The sequence below is a fragment of the Bos indicus x Bos taurus genome, chromosome 6 (genome assembly GCF_003369695.1).
Source record: "Bos indicus x Bos taurus breed Angus x Brahman F1 hybrid chromosome 6, Bos_hybrid_MaternalHap_v2.0, whole genome shotgun sequence".
Classification (NCBI taxonomy): Eukaryota; Metazoa; Chordata; class Mammalia; order Artiodactyla; family Bovidae; genus Bos; species Bos indicus x Bos taurus.
This window is the reverse complement of record NC_040081.1, coordinates 24,986,187-25,010,961: the sequence shown is the minus strand read 5'-3', so window position 1 is coordinate 25,010,961 and position 24,775 is coordinate 24,986,187. Positions and strand designations below refer to the sequence as shown.

The 24,775-nt window shown below is 34.0% G+C and overlaps 1 protein-coding gene and 1 long non-coding RNA gene across 3 annotated transcripts in view; one reads left to right on the top strand and one right to left on the bottom strand.

Moving 5' to 3' along the window:
* Positions 1 to 16: 16 nt before the first annotated feature.
* On the top strand, positions 17 to 24,775 carry LOC113894095. Its single transcript, XR_003511468.1, has 2 exons — positions 17 to 980; positions 24,562 to 24,775. It is a non-coding gene; the product is annotated as an uncharacterized LOC113894095 (long non-coding RNA).
* DNAJB14 (DnaJ heat shock protein family (Hsp40) member B14) overlaps positions 521 to 24,775 on the bottom strand; it is a 45,572-nt gene continuing 21,317 nt past the window's right edge. For both annotated transcript variants that reach the window (XM_027543982.1, XM_027543983.1), the window contains 5 exons: positions 18,798 to 18,983; positions 17,184 to 17,278; positions 15,499 to 15,608; positions 14,354 to 14,526; positions 521 to 9,177 (listed from right to left, as the gene is read on the bottom strand). In XM_027543982.1, coding sequence (XP_027399783.1) covers positions 9,053 to 9,177; positions 14,354 to 14,526; positions 15,499 to 15,608; positions 17,184 to 17,278; positions 18,798 to 18,983 — 689 coding nt within the window. In that variant the 3' untranslated portion in view covers positions 521 to 9,052. The remainder of the gene's footprint in view (positions 9,178 to 14,353; positions 14,527 to 15,498; positions 15,609 to 17,183; positions 17,279 to 18,797; positions 18,984 to 24,775) is intronic.

Genomic DNA, 24,775 nt, shown 5'->3' with positions numbered 1-24,775 from the left:
CGGGGCGGTACTTCGACAAGGGAGCGCGCATTTGCGCGATAAGCCCCGGCCCACTCAACGCGGGTCCTCTTTGCGGCCGTGCGGAGTTCCGGCTGTCCCAGACCTCTGCACTTGAGTAGAGCTTGCTTTGCTTTGAGAACGCGGAACCCTGAAGATTTCCCAGAAAACGCAAGCAAGAAAACGTATTTGTTTGGGGAGGGTGCATAAATTTCATTATTTTTTTCTTAGGGTCCGTTATCTTAAAACCTCTTCTTGTAGATGAATAAATTTAAAGGGGGTGGTGTTACATACTGAACAGCAAGCCCCAGGTCCGTCGGTCTCTGATCGCAATTTAATAATCCTTTCGCTTCCCGTGGGAGCTACCCTCGTACTGTGACTTGTCTGGATTGAATCAAGGATCCTTGAGCTTTCTGGAGATCTCCTTTGTGTGTACATCAAGCTTTTACATATGCAGACATGGAGCAACTTTCTTTCATTGGCTCTTTGTTTAGAAGACCGTACTTTTAAGGACTGTCTATAATTTTTTTTTTTTGGTGCATTGCTTGTTTGCACATTGAAGGAAAACCTACAGTAAGTGGTAGAAAAATGAGTTCTAGGGGAACTTCTTTTCCACAGGTCATCAAGTTCAGTTCAGTTGCTTAGTCCTGTCCGAGTCTTTGCGACCCCATGGACTTCAGCACGCCAGGCTTCCCTGTCCTTCACCAATTCCCAGAACTTGCTCAAACTCCTGTCCATCGAGTCGGTGATGCCATCCAACCATCTCATCTGTCGTCCCCTTCTCCTTCTGCCTTCAGTCTTTCCCAGCATCAAGTCTTTTCTAATGTCACCTTCGCATCAGGTGGCCAAAGTATTGGAGCTTCAGCATCAGCGTCAACCCTTCCAGTGAAAATTTAGGGTTGATGGATTGACTGATTTGAGCTCCTTGAAATCCAAGGGATCCCTGAAGATAGAAGTGCAAAAGGAACCAGCTATAGACCAAGGTATGGTGGGAAGATACTAATTTGCTAGTTACCCTTAGGAGGATGAAATGGTAAGTTACAAAGCACCTAGCTGTTAAAAATGATCTCCTTGTCATTATAAAAGAACTTGACAGTTCCATAGCAACTGACATCATTTAAGACCACTTCCTTTTCCGTTGATTTCTTAGCCTCTGGAACACCGCACTTATTTTAGTTTCTCACCCAATCTCCTCACTCTTAAAGCTTGTCTTCAATTCTTCTGCTGTTTTTCTTTCCACAGTATCCTGAGAATGTGATTCCTAAATCTGCACCTTTCCTCTGAGTTCAAGGTTCATATTTTCAGCTCCTGGTTGGATATTGGATATTTCTACATACTTCTGTCAGTTCTAACCCAAAGGTACTAAAAACTCCAGTAAACCTGTTTCCTGATCTATGTCCTTGTTGGTTCCATGATTCTGTCAGGTATCATGTTTTCTCTTTCCTTTCTCATGTCCTTTTCTCACTTAACAATGATTTTTTACATTTATATTTTTTCAGCTCTTCATTCAACCCTTATTCAGCAAGACTTGTATCAGTAGCCATTTAAGGAAGCCCAGTTAAACGTTTCTAAAACAGTGTACATTATTGCTGACCAAACAAATCTTTAGTTACATACCATTGCAGACAATAGTTGATAGTCTTTAATCATTTTACTTGTAAATGCAATCTAATGTGAATCCTATTTTTCAGCCAAATTGATTATCTCACCCTTCCATCAAAATGGCTATTATCCCAGGCAGTTGTGGAAATTCCTGAATCTGAAATGTTTATTTCTCCTGTAGGAGAGGAAAAACTTCCTTATACCTTATTAGATTTTGTGGCTGGGCTAACAGTGAAATTGACAGACAGATTGACAGGAGCAAAACATAGAAATGCATTTACTACTTTTACATGTACATGAGAGTCTTCAGAAGAAAAATGGAAGATCCAAAACTTGGTTAGGCCCAAAAATTTATATGCCATTTTACACAAAGAACAATAAACTTGTGAGGATGAGACAAAACAAGGGGCTTAGGCTAAGAGCAGTAAATTGTATGATGGTGACTATTAAACATGGAATAAACTAGTGGAAGATAAGGGTTATTTTAGTAGGTTTGTTTATATAGGTCCATATCAGTGTCAGTCCCATCTCTGGTGATAAGAATGTTCTTCTCTTCCTGGTAGAAGGAGGGCACATTTCCCATGGGAAGTTTTATGACAAGCCTTTAAGTGAAGGTGGGAGGTCAGAGAGCCTTTCATGCATTTGCTGTGGCATATTTCAGGGTGACGTGTTCTAAACCCCTTTATTTTCTACCTTAGCTATTTAAATCTTGTTTCCTTATAACACCTTCTCATCCATCATATTCTCTTGAATGTTCCTATATATTACCAAGAACAACTGATACTTATTTGTGCATAATTATGTGTCATAGCTTTAATTTGCTTATCCAATGAGACCATAAAGTCTAGGAGGGGTCATGGTTTCAATTTTTTTTTCAGTTTCTTACAATGCTTGTTTCTTGCACTCTGTAGGTATGCATTCAACATTTGTAGAATGAAAGTCATTACGAGAAGTCATTAGTCTTGACCCTGACTAAAACTCATTTCTCATTTCCCCACTGTTTCTCCCCTTCATTTGCCCCTAAGTTTGGAGTCAAATAAAAATATGAACTCTAGCAAGACTTCTAATTTCTGGAAGCATTACTTTTCATTTTAACAAAATTATCCATCTTAATAACATTATTACATAGTAGTTGACCTGGAAAACATTGCTGATTTTTTTCTTCCTCTTGAGTGGCAAAAAGGGAGAGCACAGCTTTCCAAGATCTTCAGATGCCAAATACCACCACTAACGTCTGCCAATTGAAAAATCTAGTAAGATTTTTAATTTCCAAGCATGGTGGTTTCTAAATTATGGCACGTCAGTAGAGCTCCTTATGTACTCAGACTGATCTGTTTGCATTTACCCATCAATAACACTGCTGTTGGTCCAGGACTAAGGGAAATATTTACTGACCTAAAAGATTATCAGCACGATATGCCAGTTCTCCAAAGTGGGATGTAACAGATGATTGCTGAGGTTCAGAAAGAAACAGACATTGTATGCATGCCTATGCACAGAAAATTTTTATCTCATTATACAAATTTGCTATTTTGCATAATAGTACATTATATAGTTAACAAATATACACATGCTCTGACTTTGTTATATCAGAGCCTTTGTTTTTGCTTCTCTTGAGCTTAAATTTCTCTCAGCTGTTGAATACAGCTTTAAAAAATTTTTTTAATTCTCACTTTTTAAAAAAATTTTGGTTTCCTATCAAAAAATAAACAATCATCTGAATTTAGGTTGGTTCCACTGTCTGTGTAAAAATTCTAGCTGGTATGCAAACTCAAATGGGAAGGAGAGGCTTGCTGATTCTCCAACATACAAAAATAAAAATTTTATAACTTACACTGGCTGAGTTGTAAAATGTCTTATAAATTTTGATTCTGCCTGTGGCTTGGAATTTAGCCCATGGAAAATACAATTTAAGATCTATACAATAACTTTCTCTACTGTACTCTCACCCATTGTTGTCACACACCAGTCACTTCAGAAATCACTAATTCCCTTGATCTCTGGCTTACATCTAATAGTGAAATTACTCACTTGTCAACATCTTACACACCCCTGCCATCTTTCCTGCCTGACATAACCTCAAATTTAGATGAACTAAATTTAGATGAACTATATATATATATATGTATGTGTATGTGTGTGTGTGTGTATATATAGATATAGATATATATAGATAGATAGATAGATCTATATATATATATATATATATAGCCTCATGGGATTTGGCCCTTAATTCTCTAACCTGGTCTCGGTCCCTAGGTCATAATCTTACAAGTTTGTTTTCACTTCTGTAAAGTTTCTATGACCTTATCTACTTAGCACACTCTGCCTGAAATACTTATCCAGCATTCACCTCACTCTGACTTATCTTATCTTATGGGTTTCAGCTTAAACTCACTTTCTCAGAGAAAACTTCCCTAACCTCCCAAAGTTTTCTAGATACATGCTTTCATTGTACCTTGTAATTTTCTTTATAGCATTTATCATAAGTAGTTATTTACTTGACATTTATTTCCCTTGCTAGATGTAAACTTCATGAAGATTTTGGTCTTGTTCAGTGATTAATTTCCACATTACTTCCCAGGTCATAGCAAATATGCATACGTTTGTTGGTTGGTTGAATGAATGAAAGAAAAGTCATAGTAAGAATATAAAACATGATAAGAACAAATCCTTTACAGTGAGAACAGACCTTTTTATTCATATATTGAGATAAACTGCAAAGACTGAAAGACAAAAATTCATCATAAATCATTCAGCAGAACATTCATTAAAAATCAAATGTATTTTCTTTAACAGAGTTCTCACACAGAAAATTTCATTTTATGTAAGTCTGATACAACATTAAATATTTTACAACTCAGACATTTCATTTTTAAATCTAACTGTATAATTTTGAATGCACTATAGACAAATAAGATCTTTACCAATTTCACTTCATTTAACTTATACAAGGCTTCCATTAAAATTCCATCACACCTTGAAAATTACCTGCAGCTTTTAAAAAAACACATGATCTAAGCTTTATATGGAAAGAAAAGTCTTATGTAGCAATCCAAAAACTGAAAAAAACAAAAAAGGTAAGAAGCATTTCTTAATACAAATAAATTACAAAAATACCATTTATGTGTGAGTTTCTTTCTTTTCACTGATACAGTCATCCATCCAGAATCCAAAACAATTCATTTTAAAATCGATGCTTAAAACACTCCAATGTCACTGAAAAATCTATTATTTTAGTGGTACTATTAAATGGCAAAGTAGAATATCAGATTAGAATCTCCCAACTCCTGTACTGAAGTGAATGAGACATTCACATTCATGCCAGATGTCATCTGTTATGCATTACCAGACAGTTTCGCAATCAATAATCCCAATTTTTAATGAAAACTTACTAAAACATTGCAAAAAACACTTCTTACCCCTTACATATTTCCAGACTGCTATAGAAAATACAATTATATTTGAAGTATGGGCCTTATAGTAGGAATCTCTGTTAAAATATGGAAAAGATCAATAAAAAGAACTCGCACCAATGAAATTCTATGGACTGATTTTCAAATTTAGAAATAAGAAAATCCACTGCTAATGGAAGCCCTGCACTGTGCAAATATAGTGTGGTATATATTAAACAATCACACATTTGAGGTATTAGCTGGAAAATATATTTATATATATATATATTTATCTATATATATACACCTATACATGGACACATCCAGAGAATATTCACAAATCTATTGGCCCCAAAACCAGCAGATAATAAAATTAAATGAAAAGAAATTACATACCAACAGGAAAGTTACACACAAGGAATTTACAAAAGATGTGGTTACATAATCCTTAATATAAGGAATATGTTCTGAACTAGTGTTTTGAGGGAAAATGTTTCCATTTATATGAAACTGTCTATTTAATAGTAATAAAACCAGAAAGGAAGCCTGAATTCGAGGACTGTATTGCCTGCCAGATGATCAAAGGGATGTACAAGAGTTCTTGAAGATGCTCATTCTATGCACTTTTTCTTTAAAAATTAAAAAAAAAAAAAAAAAACCCAGAAACTATGACGTTATTATGAGACTATATAGAGAATTTTACAAACTTTAAGCAGTAGTCAAATGTGGCCAAGAGATAAAGTCTTTCAGCTATCTAGTACAGATTAAAATTAAGATCTATTATTCATTTTCAGAAGGTTTTGTTTAAAAAAAAAGATTATAAATGCCCTTTCAGTTGGTTACTCAGTATGAAGACAGACAACAGTATAGTAATACTGAACACAAGCTTCATATGGAGAAGCTAAGTAAGTGCACAAATTCTCCTTTTGAATCTTTTGGTCTTTTGACATAATTCTTACTTAACTAAAAGACGGCTTATTGGTCCTCAGGCCAACATCATGGAATATTTCACTGCCTTTACACAGGTGGGAGTTTTTAAATGAAATCTGTTGAATGAATTATTAAGTAATATTAACATGTCACATCTGTTAAATAACACCTGCATTTAAAAATTCTACAGATCAACAAAGGGAAGTCAAGAGGTTAATCATTTCTCTCAGGATCTATTTTACATACTAGTGTAACTAAAGATACAACAGGAAGAACACTTAAGCATTAAAGTGCAATTAACATAAAGAGCTGGAATTCTATCTTCCTGTTCTTACCAATAAAACCTGAGGTGACATACAAGCAGAGAGGCCTAATGTACTGGCACACATGTACCTTAAGGATTTACTTTTCTCTACCAAATCTTTGTAGATCATAAATAAGAATGGAATGATTACGAAACAAATACTTATTTAAACATTCAAATGCAGTCTGTTCCCAAAACATAGTTTCACTTATTATTTCTCATTGTCAAGAATTAAATTCTCAGATTTGCTCACAATAAATTCCAAAACTTACAAAGGACTAACATCTATCGGGAAACAAAAAAATCAAAAGAGGAGAAAAGGTACTATTTTACTTTCCCCCAAATTCCTGCAAGAACACTGATGTCTGTGTGTGTGTTTAAAAGGGATAAAAATGTAAAGCATTAATATAATTGCTTCCAAACTTCTAAAATACCAGTCAGAGAAGCTAGTAAAGCAATCAAAGACTGAGAGCATTTAGGCAATGATTAGAATAAAGAGGACAAGTTATCACATTAAATTGGAGAGCTCAGGTAGCTAAAAATACGACGGCTAAACATTGGGATTTTTGTTAGAAGAGCAGAAAAAGTGATAATCTTATGTTTTAAGATAGCTGACACTGAAAATCAACTATACTTTGATTACAGAAACAAACAAACAGATTAGGTCATTTTACTTTGTAGAATTAACCCAAGATTCTAAGACACTTACTTGGACGGGCCTTTACATCATGACATAGGTGACATTAAGGACTTACTCTTTACTTGCATACTTTACATGTAGCTTAAATTGTCAGGCACTCGATCAGTCCTTTACCAAAGTCATTTGAACAGTTTATCAAACACATTTTATGAAATTTGATGTAATGCAACTGAAATATAATACTGTCCAAAAGCCATGTATGACTTTGTAATATATAACTTCACTTAACATGATTAACTTCACCTGTTCCTTTAAAATCAGGATTAAGGGAAAAACAATCAGTCAACAAGAGTTCAATTCACATAAACATGAATCACAATAGTGTAAATTTCCCATTAAAACCAGAAAATTAATGGATGGAATTTTTTCATTTAAATTTTTATAAGTTTTTTGGTGCATATAAACTTTCAGTTAATTAGAATGCTATTACTTTATTTTTTTAAGAAACTCATTCTATAGGCTGAAGAAAACATTTTAGATTATATTTTCTTTTAGGCATGCTATTTTTTTTTTTTTAAGGTTACATTTCTAAAGAAAGTTGGTTAAGCTGTCCAGTTTTTCTAGGACAGTATCTTGTTTAGTTAAACGACTAATTCAATCAAGGCATTTCTATTGATAAGAGAACATTTAAAAAAGAATGGTCATTTCAGAAGTTCTATTCAACATATGCTATATAAATTATACTCAGGAAAAAAACTTTAAATAAAAGAACACCACGCTCTAACCAGCATTCTCCTACACACAGAAAAAAACCAAAGATGTGTTTATGTTCTGTTAAATGAGTATGAAAGCAAAATCATTAAAATACTACAACTTGTTAAAACATAGAAGACTAGAAATCAAATAGCTTCATATCTCATATATAGGCACCAAAAACTTCAATTTTTCTAATTTACATTTTTGGATGTAACTGTAAGGAGCTTATTCCTATAGGATTAACTGAATTACTTAATGGTGAATAAATCTGAGCTCAAATTTTGTAAAGATAACCTGCTATAAATCACTATTCTACCTGCTGCTATATTTCTGTTCACTGTGCGTATGGCCAAACAGATCATGCTCTGATCAAGTAAGTGTGCTGTAATCTACGTATATGTTTAACAGTTGGCAATCAGGTTAAAAGGCACAAGCTTCATTTTAGTAGTAATTTTTCTTATTACTTAGACAATAGTAAGAACCCATTTACTTTTGGATCCTGCTTAAATGATCACTAAGAAGAAACTGCAGATTTCCACGGGGCAAGGGGTAAAACAGGTAGGTCCTTTTCTTCATAAATTTTAGCAGCCTTCAAAGATGTACATATGAACATGTGGGGGCCTTTTAGTTATTGGAATTGCAAATGATGTAACTGCAATTTACTGCTGAAGACCCTTTTTGGTTAATATTTATATAGCCATTTCCTCATATTTTCTTTAGAATCTATCAGTATAGCATTTCATTTCTATGCATGGCTTAGCAATTCATAAACTAAATAAATAGCAAAATGATACTTTACACCAGTTCATTTATCTCAATATATACTTTAGAATATAATGGCAATATTAAAAATATCAATTTTATCTAAGCTGATAATGCTACAAGATTTTACACAAGTTAAACAGCTTCTGTTTTTTTTCTTCTCTTTTTGATAAAGTTTCATTGTAAACTCCACACATTTGACATCTGACAAGAAAAATGTAATTTTGTCATAAAACATTTATTCCATCAATTTAAACTAAAGTGTCTCATGGAGTTAAACCCAAAAGAATTTAAATAAAAAGGCGATAAACTGTATATACACAAAATGATCATTCTATAAATATTTACATGACAAGGGAAAAAAATGGAGGATCTAAAAACCAGAAATTGCTACAGGTATGATAATCCTTTCTCAAGACATTTTTAGTTAGGAATCATATAAGCTTTTAAAGTAAAAATAATTACAGAAGCATAACTAAAATAATAATTTTAGTTTTCATTTTCTTACTATTTAAAGGAGCCAGTAGGTCATAAACAGTCCAAGATTTCAGGATCAACTATTCAGTTTAGTTTTCAATATCAAATCTTTTTCTTTAGCTCTCATGATGAAACTAAACTTACAGAAAAAATAGAAAGTACTCTAAAAGGTATAAATAAAATTCCCATTCATCCTCCTTTATAAATACTGGTCAGCCGCTCCAACTCTTTACAGTTGTCCATGCTTAAGGCTTCTGCCTTCCTTCGGAGTCGTTCATCATGGTAAACTTTTGCTGCATACTGCATATCTGTTTCTGTTAACAAACAAAAATATTTTGCTAAGTAAATAATTTAGATCAACTAGTTGTTTAAACTCATGATGCTTCATAGAAGCCCTTCAAAATACTTCTATTAACTGTTTTTTGTTTTTAAATTTATTTGGCTAGGCCAGGTCTTAGTTGCAGCACACAAAATCTCCAGCCTTCACTGTAGCATGTGGAATCTTTAATTTTGGCATGTGAACTCTTAGTTGTTGCATGTAGGATCTAATTTCCTGACCAAGGACTGAACTGGGGACCCCGGCATTAGGAGCTCAGAGTCCCAGCCACTGGACCACCAGGGAAGTCTCTTATTAGCTGTTTTCTTTTTTGAAAGAAATCCAAGTATTAGACCTAAAAGCCATGTAGAATCTTACCACGTAAAATAAATACAAGTTGCTCAGGAAAAGAAATAAGAATAGTATCCTATCAACCCTTTCCCTCCTCTACTCCTGTTCCCAAAGGTTTAAAAACAACTGCTCTAAAGCATCCTCTGGATCTCTTTCCCCAAAGATATCACATGCTATTCAATACTGTCAGTGGTTGTTTTTGCTGTGACCTTTATTAAAGTTCCAGATTAATTATGTTGAGGTCTGAGTAGAAAAATTTATAATCTTGTTCTGAGTTTATCTGAATTAATGCAGGGGCCCAGGTTTGATCCTTTCATGCCACAGCTAGAGATCCAAGTGCTACAACTAAGATCTGGGACAGCCAAATAAACCAATAATTTCTAGAAACCATATATACTAAACTTATTGAAGGAACACACACACAAAAAAAAACCTTACTATACAATCAGAGTAGTGGTATTTAGCAAATAAGTACTTTTCAGCCTTCCTTCAATATGTAGGTAACATTAGTAAAGAAATATAGACTAGAAATCAAACATTCTTCAGGGAACCTATTCCTTGTCATTTTCCTGGTAGTCTCAGCCATTTCACTATTAACACTTCTAAAGGGTGGGAGCAGTTTAGATAAGATGTAACCAAAAACAGAGACTAAATTAGAAGACATCAATCAGGACGATATTCAAAATAAACTCAAAGATAAGTGTATACTCTGTTTGTAAAAATCTTCAGAAATGATCAATCAGGATTTAACCAATCAATCAAAATCATTCCACTGCTTTTATTTACAAGTGCTGCCGCTGCTGCTATGTCACTTCAGTAGTGTCCGACTCTGTGCAAAAAATCCATCTGCAGATGATTCTTTTCACGTGAGGTAGATAAACCAAAGTTCATAGAGCTAGTAAAGGCAGAATCTAGATGCCAATTCAAATCTTTACCTCCTAGCCGAATATTCTTTCCATTACCTCAGATTACTGCTTGTATTTTATAAAACACCCATTTAACCAATCTAGACTTCTGACAGTATTAGAAGTGACTTCAAAACAGAAAAATGCTGGCGAAAGACTATCCAAGCCTTTAACCTATATATCAGATCAGATCAGTCACTCAGTCGTGTTCGACTCTGTGACCCCATGAATCGCAGCACGCCAGGCCTCCCTGTCCATCACCAACTCCCGGAGTTCACCCAGACTCACGTCCATCGAGTCAGTGATGCCATCCAGCCATCTCATCCTCTGTCGTCCCCTTCTTCTCCTGCCCCCAGTCCCTCCCAGCATCAGAGTCTTTTCCAATGAGTCAACTCTTCGCATGAGGTGGCCAAAGTACTGCAGTTTCAGCTTTAGCATCATTCCTTCCAAAGAAATGGAAATCCTTTGGAAGGAAGCATCATTCCTTCCAAATCCAGGGCTGATCTCCTTCAGAATGGACTGGTTGGATCTCCTTGCAGTCCAAGAGACTCTCAAGAGTCTTCTCCAACACCACCGTTCAAAAGCATCAATTCTTTGGCACTCAGCCTTCTTCACAGTCCAACTCTCACATCCATACATGACCACAGGAAAAACCATAGCCTTGACTAGACGGACCTTTGTTGGCAGAGTAATGTCTCTGCTTTTGAATATGCTATCTAGGTTGGTCATAACTTTCCTTCCAAGGAGTAAGCGTCTTTTAATTTCATGACTGCAGTCACCATCTGTAGTGATTTTGGAGCCCAGAAAAATAAAGTCTGACACTGTTTCCACTGTTTCCCCATCTATTTGCCATGAAGTGGTGGGACCAGATGCCATGATCTTCGTTTTCTGAATGTTGAGCTTTAAGCCAACTTTTTCACTCTCCACTTTCACTTTCATCAAGAGGCTGAATTTGCTGAAGTTTATTTTAAAAATTTCAAATATACACAAGTTAAAGAGTACCACAATAAACATTCTAAAGCCCTTGACCTTGATTGACTAATTTTTCACATTCTGTCAAATCTGCTTTAGCATTCTACAGTAAAGGCTGCTGTTACTGTTGTGGTGGTGATTATTTTGTAGAACTTTTTGAGAGTTAAGTTACAGGCATCATGACCTTTCATTCCTAATACTTCAGCAAGTTTCTCCTAAGAACAAGGGCATTCTCTTACATAACCACAATACAATTTTCAAATCCATAAATTTAACAATGACATAATACTATTAGACATAATTCTATTATCTAACACATAGTCCATACTCAAATTTTACCAGTTGTCCCAATGATATCCTTTATAACGGTTTCCTCCCACCCAGGATTCAATTTAGGATCACATACTGTATTCAGTTGTCATGTCTCTTTGTCTTTAAGAGCTTCGTCTTGTTTCATTGATATTTTTGAACACAAGCAAGTTTTATAAATAATGACATTAAACAGATTTAGCTAAAACTTCTGATAGTAACTTTGAAAGACACATGGAAATGTGTACAATACAGCTGTAGACAATGTGGTATAGTGGACAGAAGATGGACTGAAGGGTCCATGAAACCAACTGATAAGTGATCTTGTTGAACTATTAAGAGATTAAATTATGCAAAAAAAAAAACCCACTTGGCTCATGCTAGGGAAAGAGTAAAACAAAATTATAACAAACAGTAATATAGAATACATATGGGTACAAGGCATTATGCTAAGTGTTAACAAATATTATCTGTTCTGGTCCATATTTTAATGATGAGATAACTGAGATTTAGAGAGGTTAAGTAACTTGGCCTAGGTAACTGTGTTGATGAGGTCAGGATCTTGCAAGGGATTCCAAGAGCCAACACTTTAAACATAACATTACACTTTCATCCATAAACGTGAATTATCTTTCCTTTCTATTTATGCGGTCACTTCCCTATTATTTAATAGAATATAAGCACGCAAAACTCAAAAATCACCCGTTTTGGCTGGGGACTAGAACTTGTATTTGAAAGTGATATATGTAATGTACTCATCATTCTTTTAGCACAAAATAGGTAGGCCTTTCATTCATTCATGTGTGTGTGAGTATTAGTTGCTCAGTTGTGTCTGACTCTTTGCAACCTTGTGGACTATAACTCACCAGGCTTCTCTGTCCATGGAATTCTCTGGGCAAGAATACTGGAGTGGGTTGCCATTCCCTTCTCCAGGGGATCATCCTAACCCAGGGTCTCCCACATTGCAGGGAGATTCTTTACCATCTGAGACACCAGAGCCCTGTCATTCATTCATACAAATCCATTACTCATTCATCCAACAATTGTGCGAGGTACTACAGATAAAAAAATTAAGTGAAATAAAATTAAATAAATAAAATTTGGCAAATACTTCTCTTAAGACATTTGGCTAATGCACAGTTTCTCAACCTCAACAAAACTGGTATATAGGGCTAGATAATTTTTGTTGTGGAGGCTGTCCTGTGCACTGCAGAATGTTTCAGCAGCATCCCTGGCCTTAACCCATTTAGGTGCTAGAAGCAATCTCTTCTACTCCAACCCCATGTTGAGTCACATAAAGTTTCCAGACATTATCAAATGTCCACTGGGAGGTGGGAGCGAATCATTCCCAGTTGAAAACCACTAAGGTAACCTTCTCTACACTGAGAACATACTGATTCACAGACTCAGAGACTCAAACAGCAAGGAGGTTTCTACTCTAATTATCAAAATATAGAAGAAGAAACCAAGGCTAGAGATAAGAACTCTCTGAGAAATATATAAAGGTAATGTTTTATCAAATTTTCCCTAGTAGATAAGAGATAATGTTAACTGCTTCCATTTTCTGAGTATTTACTGCATATGAAACACTTTAGCTATTCCCTGATTTAATTTTCGTAACAAACCCATAAAGTTAGGTATTAATGAGAAGACTGTAGAGCACACTGCCTAGATTCTGAAAGCAAATAGGTTTTGAATCACAGATTACCTTAATGACTTTGGCAAGTTATTAATTAATCTCTCTTTGGCACAGTTTCCTCACATGCAAATTGGGTATAATAACCTCACAGTGTTGTTGTAGATTTTAAATAAGTTAATATACATAAAGTGCTTGGGACAATGACTGAGAAAATAGGTATTATATAAACTATAGTTATTCCTCTTCCCACTGATCATTATCAACCATCTTATACATGAGGTTAGAATATTTGTTACTACTCACTCAGCTAAAAATTTCAGAGCTAGGATTCAATTTCAGTCTATTTAATTCCGAAGTCTATACTATATAATCTACTTTATGACTTGGAACAGACAAAAAACTATAATGAACAGTTCACAAGGAACATTTCAGCAGATTCTTATGGTCAATCTTTTTATAGAAACAACTAAATTAAGGAAGCTGAGGCTGGAAGATGCTAAACAATTAAGTGTTCACAAGAACTTTTCTACATACAAAATAAGTAAAGGAAAATGAATTGTCAACAAAACTCATTGTACACTAACAGTGCTACCTGTTGAAGCTAAATTAATGAAGAATTTCAAAGTTAATTCTGAAACAGGATGTATATTAAAACTGATGACATTGTTTATGCCAAGACTTTCTTTCTTAGTGGTCATAAAATAATGATGCATGTTACAACCATCAACATCTTAAATACAATGAAATTTGATACTATCTACTTATTCCACCTATAGTTACTAAGAACAACAATAACACAAATACCATTGTCTTTGCCACGTGCCAAATATTGTTATAAGGCCGCAAGTACGTTAAAACACATTGTCTCACTTAAGTACCAGGCTCCGGGTAGGTGCCAGGCAATTTTAGAACATCCTTTGAGTAAAGAAATCTTCAGTAATCAATTCCAAGACTCTGAATAAGTTTTTAAATGTTAAACATTTAAAATGTAAACTTACTTTGTTGTCTTTCTTTCCAGCAATTATTTCGAATATTAGTCACATAATCTTCTTCCACACTCTTTTCTACCTTTTGTAGTAACATTCCTTTATATTCATTTTTAAAGTCCTTGTTGACATAATAAATGACACCTAAGTTTTCTGTCTGCATTTTAATTGTTTGTCCTGATCCACTGTAAAAGAAATGTTTGATCATTATTTTTTAATTAAAATTGTACATTCTGATTTGCTTCTACAAACCAAGCTAACAAAAACAATTAAAAATAATTAAAAAATTACTATTGGTAATCAAGTATTTATATAATTTCAAATTACCTAAAGCTACTTTTTTTATGTGATAAAAAAGTAATCATATTTTAATACATTATGTTCTTATAAGTTCTCTCAATTTTTAGTTAGCAAAAATCTTATTTGTAAGAAATAAATTATTTGTAGACCAATCATTTTAATACTATAAAAGAACTGGTGATATGGTTCTACAAAGTTTCCTTTATCTTCATTGTATTATACTAAAGTTTTTTAGAATGTATACTGCATTAAATTTGCTTTGTCCCGATCGCTTATAGAGTACAATATATTGTGGAAAAATACATAAAAAGTAATATTTGCTTTTATTTAATCAATATTTTATAAACAGAAGAGTAACATCATTTCTACTTTAATGACACAAATCTATGTATGTAGCATCAATCACAATTCTACTTGTCTTTTTTTTTTTCTTTTTATTTTTTAACTTTACAATATTGTATTGGTTTTGCCATATATCAAAATGAATCCGCCACAGGTATACATGTGTTCCCCATCCTGAACCCTCCTCCCTCCTCCCTCCCCATACCTTGTCTTTAAAGTACTTTTGTCTTCTGAAGGTTTTTGTCTTTGATGTCAATCCATTACCTATTATATTAAATTGCTATCAAGTTCAAATATAGCACTTCTGTCCTTATCCACAATAGAACAGAAATGTAAACTAACAACACAAACTTACTGCTTAGGTAAACTATCTTTAAAATTAAAGATTTTTAAATGGTACACATGAAGTAAGAGAAGATTTGTCATTTAAAAGTTTAAAAGTGCACAGGGCCCTTTAAAGTTATCTAAGTAAAAAACAACAATTTTGGGGGGTAAAACTTCACTTAGCTACTTACGATCTGGGATATAAGGAATAAGGAGGATTAGAGACCATCAACTGGCTTAATAATGATACGAGGATCAATACGATAATGGGCATCAGCTGGATAAACACAGAAAAACCTCCCTGTAAAAAATCATCAAAGAATAACAAATTGCAATATAACTGTAGTTGTCAATAATCCAACAGTTGTCAAACATTTTTAGAGGAGAAATGACATTTGAGATCATCTGATTCAGTGCTTCCAAATCTGCCTGATCAAACCAACGTCCTGGGATGATTCTTAATAATACAACTTTTTAGGTGCTTCACCTAGAGATCCTGACACTGTTCTGGAAAACACTGATATAACCTGTTCATGGGGTTCTCAAGGCAAGAGTACTGAAGTGGTTTGCCATTCCCTTCTCCAGTGGACCACGTTTTGTCAGAACTCTCCACGTGACCCGTCCATCTTGGGGGGCCCGACATGGCATGGCTCATAGTTTCATTGAATTAGACAAAGCTGTGGTCCATGTGATCAGTTTGGTTAGTTTTCCATAATCGTGGTTTTCATTTTGTTTTTTCTTCCTTGGAAGAAAAGCTATGACCAACCTAGACAGCATATTAAAAAGCAGAGACATTACTTTGCCAACAGATGTCTGTCTTGTCAAAGCTATGCTTTTTCCAGTAGTCATGTATGGATGTGAGAGTTGGGCTATAAAGAAAGCTGAGCACCAAAAAACTGATGCTTTTGAACTGTAGTATTGGAGAAGACTCTTCAGAGTCCCTTGGACTGCAAGGAGATCCAACCAGTTAATCCTAAAGGAAATGAACCCTGAATATTCATTGGAAGGACTGATGCTGAAGCTGAAACTCCAATACTTTGGCCACCTGATGTGAAGAACCAGCTCCTTGGAAAAGACCCTGATGCTGGGAAAGACTGAAGGCGGGAGGAGAAGGGAACAGAGGATGAGATAGTTGGATGGCATCACTGACTCGACGGACATGAGTTTGACTAAGCCCTGGGAGCTGGTGATGGACAGGGAAGCCTGGTGTGCTGCAATCCATGCGGTCACAAAGAGTTGGACACGACTGAGGGACTGAACTGAACTGAACTGATATACCCTGATCTCATTATATAGATGAGGAAGTTCTCTGTCTCCCTCTTTTTTTTTTCTTTTCCATAGATACTCTATCAATATGCAGCAGGTTGCAAAACTATTTTTACCTTGGATTTGAGGGTGGAACGTGGACACTGATGAAAATGGCAGAACTGGGGCCCAGACCTTTTAATTTCTAGTCTAGAGCGCTTTCCATTTACTTTTCTCTTTCGTGTAATTTAACTGCTATATGCAATTAAGTATAACTGTATTAGAACAAGGAAAGTTACTTCTAATTTAAGTTTTTCAGTATTAATTCTAAACTCTTTAGACCCAACAATAAGAATTTACCTTAGGAACATGAACATTTGAGATTTATCTTCATTAGAATCATAGAATATCAAATGTGAAGGTGCCATATTGCCCAACCACCTGCCACCCTGACTTCTTCTCCTGGTCCCCCATCATCCCTAGGGGATTCTCTAGTCTATGCTGAACACCTCTGGCAAAAGAAAACTCATTACTTCCTTTTAAAACAACGTGATCTGTTTTCAGACAACTCTATCCTTTTCCTGAGCTGAAATTTGCCATTTTCTGATTTCTGATCATATCATAAACATACATCTCCTCTTTCTTCTTCTCTTTCATGTCCACTATGTCGATGCTGATGTTGATTGCTATAACCAGCTCGTCCATTTGAAAATGAATGTACACTACCTAGAAAATTAAAAGCAAGGTTAAATTAGGGAGAAAGTTATATTATATTTTCCTTTATATTTTAATTTTTTTAATTACTAAAATAATGCACATTTGAGTAATGAACTCTTACTGCCCTCCTGTAAATGAAAAGTGGACAAAACCCAGAATGATTCTTCTTTGTTTCCCTTAAAGTAAAGGAGAAACTCTTTCTTGATGAAAACTTTAGTAAGAATTCCTCTCTAATACTGCATACAAACAGGACTTTTGTTGTGGTTGGTTGATTTTACAAATCTGGGATCATTAATCTGAAACTCTGCCTTCTGCATTTATCAATGAATCATAAGTATCTCTAGAAATCAAATGATACTACTTTCATTCATTAAAAAAAACAGCTGTATAATAAACTATCGTACAGGTGGACCACAACTTTCCAACATTTTCTTGTTGATGACATTCAAGCTGTTTTCAAAAAAAGGTGACCAATGAGCAAGGGCTATCACTGATAAAGTAAACTATGTTAAGACAAGCAAAAAAACTACAAATCAACGATCAGAAAGTCACTATTTCCTGAAAGATTTCTAATTGTTCCTAGCATATTTTTAGTCAAAATTATTAGTCTGAATAATTTTTCTATGAGAGGGAATTACATATCCTAATATGTCAAGGTTATATTTTCAGTCATTAATTTGTTTTATATATCCTCTTTCTTTCAAGGATGTTTTACAAAATACCTTATCAATGACCACAGTGTTTCTCAATAATATTCAGACAGTGCTACCAGGCCAAATTATACTGCTACATTCATAAAGACTCTCCTAATTTTGAATGGGATGTTTAACTCAGCACCTTTTTAAACTGTGGTAAACAAAACTAGAGCTACAATTTTAAACACCTTAGAGAAGCTACTCTTAAAAAAAATTAATTTCCACACAAGCAACTCACAGTAAATGTAAGTAAAACTCAATACTACATATGCTGTACTAAAAAGTCTATTTAGTAGTACTTCTATAGCACTTTACTTTGATAGCCTAGTTCAAGTAATTATTTCTATCTTAATGTAATGTAAGGTGTTAAAACCCACTTTATATAGAACCAATGATTCAGACATTTTAATATTTCAATGGAAAATATCTCCACATGTATTCATAATATATCTATAATGTTATTAATTAAATATCTATGAAGATCTTCAAAGAACCCATGCCAAATAGTCCTCCAATAGACAGATTACTTCCTATAGTTGTAACAGCATTTAACTAAGACATTGCCACTCGATTTCCTACTTATAGATCCTTTTTTCAGCTTTATGTAAAATATAGAACATCTTTTTAAAATTAAAATATATTCTGGGAAAAATACAGACTTACAATAAAGCTAATAAGTCTACATTTTTATCATATTTTTATGAAGAACTATCACAGGACCATAATACTGTAAGAAATCTCAGAGGGAGGTACATAAGTCTCTAAATAGCCTAATTGGTGGTAAGGATCTCTAGCTTCATAAAATATAATATTTATAATTAACACTAAAATACCTGAAGGAAATCCGCCACCAAAGAATATATTAAACAAATCTTCTGGAGTTATATCAGCTTCACAACCTCGATGGAAATTAAATCTACCATTGTTCTGCTGATTACATGCTTGTTCTTCATTGCCTGTGAGGTCATACTGCTTTCGTTTTTCTGGATTGCTTAAAACAGCATAAGCATTTCCAATCTCTGAAAAAGTAATGAGAAATTGATAAGCAAAGTTTTCACATTAAAAAAGACTGTACCATATAAAAGCTACTTGTCAAACAATAAAAAAGACTTGAGGCTAATCAGAAAAAAAAATACAACAGTAACAATTTCTTTTAAAGGTATTATATACATTGCTTATAATTATATGTATTATCTCCCAATACAATTTTTTATACTGTACAGTCTCCCTACTGCGTTGAAGATAAAGGAATGCCCATCTTGCTTTCTTACTATTGTGCTCTATCCCCTAATAGCCTGCTATGATTTCCTTTTTGAGTATCCTAATCTAGTCACTCACTAGTAACAGCAATAGCTACCAACTGCCAGGCTCTGAACCCAAATATCTTATTATATTATCCATTAGTATCCCCACTTTACAGATGAAGTCCCCGAGTTTCAAAAAGGTTAGGAGACTTGTTCAAGATCAAATTTATTTTAGCATAGTAAGTGAACTCTCTGCAACCTACACCATAAAACTTTTTTTTGCACACGCCAGCCCAGAGTGAGGTATTCTTCATTCTAATCCTGAACAATTTATTTCTCTTAAACTGTCAACTCCATGAAGGTAGGAACTGTGTGTTTCATTGCAATATCTCCATGGTCTAGCATAAAGTCTGAATTTTTAAAAAAAATGAATCCACATAGTCTCTAGTTTTCCTATCTTACTTTGCTACTTTTGTGATATTCATAAAAAGTTCGATTTCCTATCTCACATTTCCATGTCCAAAAGAGGACATTAATTACCAAAATGTCTTCTCAATTTACAAAAACTGTACTGCTTTAATCTAACAGCAGGAATTACCCTATTCTTATTCTGAAACTTCTAATAACTAATCATTTCACAAATACAACTTGCTTCTCAAACTAGATCATAAGCCTCTTGCATATGGGATTATTTTAAAAATACTTTCTGGATCCCATGTGGTGGTTGTCATAGGTACTGAACAAGCAAATAGATGCTCATTAGATAGTTGTTTCTGGATGACTACATATCACATTGAAATTAATTATATGCAGATACTCTGGAACTTTTTTCTGATTCAGAGATAGCTTTCCAGTCATCTGTGAACACTATGGAATGAAAATTTAGATGAATAGTCCATTTATCTTGAGGAGATGGCCCAGAACTTTCTTTAGATTTCCAAATAGATCTATGACTCAGAAATATAGCAATCATTTATAATGTTGCTCTAATGGGAAAGCATAATCAGAGATCCAAGTAATGTACTTACAAACATCACCAAGGTACATACCCAAAAAAGAAGCATACTTATCAATATCTGCCAAAGTTGTACTTCCAGTATTAATAACAGTTTTAGGATTCTTAACCTCTATACACTGAACCTATTTCAGGTTCATAATACTATTACTTTTTAAACTATTAATATATTGGCAACTCAATTCTACTTCTAAGGCTTTGCTATAAAAATAATTTCCAAATGCTATGATATTTTAGATGACATTTGTGAAAAATTGTCATAATTCATAATTGTATATGTAAGACAATTTAGTCTATCTACTGTGACTAATTTACTATTTATTTACCTTGTGCTATACCTATAATCAAGATTTTTTTTCAGTTCTTTATTATCTTAAAAATTAAAACCAAAATTCATTTTGGTATTCAAAGCTCACAAAATACATTTCCATCCCAGTGTTGTTTACTTCACAAAAAGATACAGTCCACTTTATTCATTTTCCTTTAATTACACTGTTTATTTCGAGGTTAACTTTAGATTCATATGAAGTTGTAAAGAGTAATATAGATAGACTCTTCTACCCATTACCCAATTTCCCCCATGGTAATACCTTATAAAATTATTATATCAAGCATACTGACATTGATAACAATCAGGATATAAAACATTTCCAGCACCATCTGAGGCTGCCCTTTTATACCCACATCTACTTCCTTCTCCTCCTTTCCCTTTTAACTGCCTACAACTACTGACTTGTCTTCTCTATTTCTATAATTTTGACATTACAAGAATGTTAAATCAATGGAATAACAGTATATAAATGGAATGAAATCTCCTAGATTGACCTTTTTCAATCAGTATAGTTCTTTGGAGATCGATCCAAGCTGTTATGTAAGTCATTCATTCCTTTTATTGCTGATTAGTTCTCCATGGGATGGATGTATCACTGTTTCACTAATCACCCAATGAACAACATCTGCGTTGTTTCTAGGTTTTGGTTATTACAAATAAAACTGCTATGTACATTCATGAATAAGTTTGTGTGAAAATATATATTTTTATTTCTAGGATAAATTCCTAGAAATGCAATTGCTGGGTTGTCTATTAGTTAAATACTTAGTTTTGGGAGAAACTGCTAAATTGTTTTACAGAGTGACTATGTCATCTCATAACCTATCAGCAATGTGTAAGTGATCCAGTTACTCTGCATCTGTACCAGTATTTGGTGTTCCTACTTTTTTTTATTTTAACCATTCTGATAGGTATGCAGTAGAATCTCATTTTGGTCTTACTTTGCAATATCTCTAATGGCTAATGAATGATGCTAAAAACTTTTTCACATGCATACTTGCCATGTGTATATAATCTTTAATAGGATGTCTCTTCATGTCTCATATCCATTTTCTAATAGGGTTGTCTATTTTAATTGGGAGTTTGGGGGAGTTCTTTATATATTATGGACACTAGTCCTTTGTCAGATAGGTATGTGCTTGGCAAATATTTTCTCCTTCCTTGTTGCTTGTCTTTTCTTCTACTTCATAGCATCTTTGCAAAGCAAACAAATTTTTTTGATCAAGTCCAACTTATCTACTTTTTGTGTTATAAACTGTCTAGTGTTAAGTTTTAAGAAGTCATTACATAGCCTAAGATCCTAAAAATTTGTTCCCATGATTTTTTGCTAAAAGTTGAAGTGCTGTTTTACACTTTATAAGATTCATGTTGAACTCATTCTTATATAAAGCATGAGACTTATTTCAAGGTTAAATTTTGCTGTTTGTTTTGCCTATGAATGTCCAGTTGCTCCAAAACTATTCTGTTGGAAAGGCTATCTTTTCTCCACTGAATTGATTTTGCACTTCTGTCATATCTCTATGGGTTCCCATCCTGTTCCACTGATCTATGTGTCTCTTCTTCTGCCAATTCTATACTATTTTGCTAACCATAGTTATAATGTAAGTCCTAAAATCAGGTACACTTATTTCTCCTACTCGTTTAATGAATCATTTATTCAGGTTCTTTGTATTTCCATATGACTTTCAGAATAAACTTCCTTTCATCTACAAAGAAGTCTGTTAAGATTTTGACAGGAAGTGTATTAAATGTGTGTATCAACTTGGGAAGTCTTGACATCTTTACTACTGTGTCTTTGAATCTATGAACATGATATATCATTCCATTTATTTAGATCCTCTCTGATTTCTTTCATTAATATTATATAGTTTTCAGCATACAAATCTTAAACAAGTTTTGTTAAATTTACACCTAAATATTTCTTGTGTGTGTGTGATTATAAATAGTAATGCATTTTTAAATTTCAGTGTCTACATGTTAGTATGAAGAAATATACTAAATAGTATACATTAGTATGCAGATATATACTAAATAGTAATCGATCTTTTTATGTTTATCTTACACCCTGAAATCTTGCAGGATTCATTTATTGGTTCTAGGATTTTCTTTTTGGTACATTCCTTAGGTATCTTATACATGATCATGTTATTCACAAATAGGGACAGTTTATGGGCCTTTCATTTCTTTCTCTCACCTAAATGCACTGATTAGAATTTCCAACACTATGTTGAGTAACTTATATTTGTTTTGTTTTATAACTAATTTTCAGTTGTACTTTAGTGTGAATAACAGGGAAAAGTCTTCCTGAAAGTGGAAGTCCTCACTGACTTTTAAATCACTTCCCTCATTCTCATACCCAAGTTTTTGCCATCTTCTCTAACCAAAGAAATCACACTCATCTTGAGAATACATAATTCCCACATATAATATGGAAGCTTCTCCAATTACTCTGATTATAACTCTACTGTACCTATCTGGCTTTTCTTTGGATATCTTTATTCTATGTTTTGAATTTTAATTACAGTCAGTCTTCTGGGAGATCCTGGGTAAATCAGTTAATCTCTTTGAGATTCACATTTTCTTACTTGCAAAGGGATGACACTGGTTCCTGTTTACTTCAGAAGATTTTTAATAGCATTAAAGTTTTAAAAATGGGAATGAAAAACTATAAAATGCTTGTTGAATGCTAGATATTACTATTATTCCAAATGTTCTGTGTGAGATTTGTCTCCTCTTCATAAATTACAAATTCATTTAATAAGAGGATATCTCATATTTTCTTCTTGTATTTCTCTAGAACTTTAGCCCACAAGGTAGACTGACTTCTCTATTCTTAGAAAATCAGTCTAGATGTTAAGAATACTGAGGGGCTTCTCTTGTGGCTCAGTGGTAAAGAATCCACCTGCCAATGCAGATGACACAGGTTCAATCCCTGGTCCAGGAAGATCCCACCACATGCCTCGGATCAACTAAGCTCGTGAGCCACAACTACTGAGCCTGTGCTCGAGAGCCCGGAAACCACAACTACTGAAGCTCATGTGCCCTAGAGCCTGGCTCTGCAACAGGAGAAGCCATTGCAATGAGAAGCCTATGCAACATTACTAGGGAGTAGCTTCTGCTTGCCACAACTAGAGAAAAGCCCATGTATCAATGAAGACCTAGCACAGTCAAAAAGAAAGAAAAAAAAGAATACTGAACTACAAAACCTGACATAGGCAGTAGCATCTGATCCATTATTATTTAACAAACAAACAAACATACAGTTAATCAATGCCCTTTGTAATCAGATTCATGCATATGTCACCAGGCACATGTATTATTCAAACAGTCTACGAAATACTTGGAGTCTTTGAAGATAAATGCAGACAGGGCATATTTTGAAAATATCCACATCAGAGAGAAGGAAAGGGATATATTTCAAATATTTTTAAAGGTATGTTTATACATATTATGCAAGTTATTGTCTAGATGTAAATAAAATATTCCCTGCCTTGAGAAGTTCAAAAACCTAATTAAACGACAAAGAGCTATATGACCTTAGTTTATTTAATCTACCCTCTTTGCTGGTAAGCTTTTATTTTTACAGTTTTACAAAACACAATGAAAATATATCTTCTACCTAATCTCATTCCTTAACTAACTGTCTCTTTTTCTATTCTTGAAGGAAATTAAAAAAAAAAAAGGTTTCCATCTTCTGTAAAAAGTATTTTAGCAATCACAGAGCAATAAATCTATACTTACTTCTTATACAAACAAAAAACTATAGTCTTTATTTAGACTAAATAGCTTGGTATCCCAGACACAGAAGTTAAGATCAATTGATTAAGGAGAAAATAAGATGATTCAGAAGGTCATGAAAAGATCCTATGAAGGATCTTGCCACTTGAATGAAGGAAACTTGCCACTTCTCTGTGATGACACACTAGCAGTAATATTGTCTAATTAACTACCTTTGTTCACCAATCTTCTGTGGCTTACAGTCTGGGTTTTCTTTTATTTCTTTATAGCTGCACCATGTGGCATGCAGGATTCCCCATCCAGGGATTGAACCTATGCCCCTCGAAATGGAAGCACAGAGTCGTAACCACTGGATCACCAGGGAAGTTCCAACAATCTGCGTTTTCTATGTAGTTTCTACTCAATGAAAAATGGGTTCATCAACCACCACCCTAGTATGATCCTCTTTGGAATTAATAAACTGGCATTCTGATTTGCAAATAA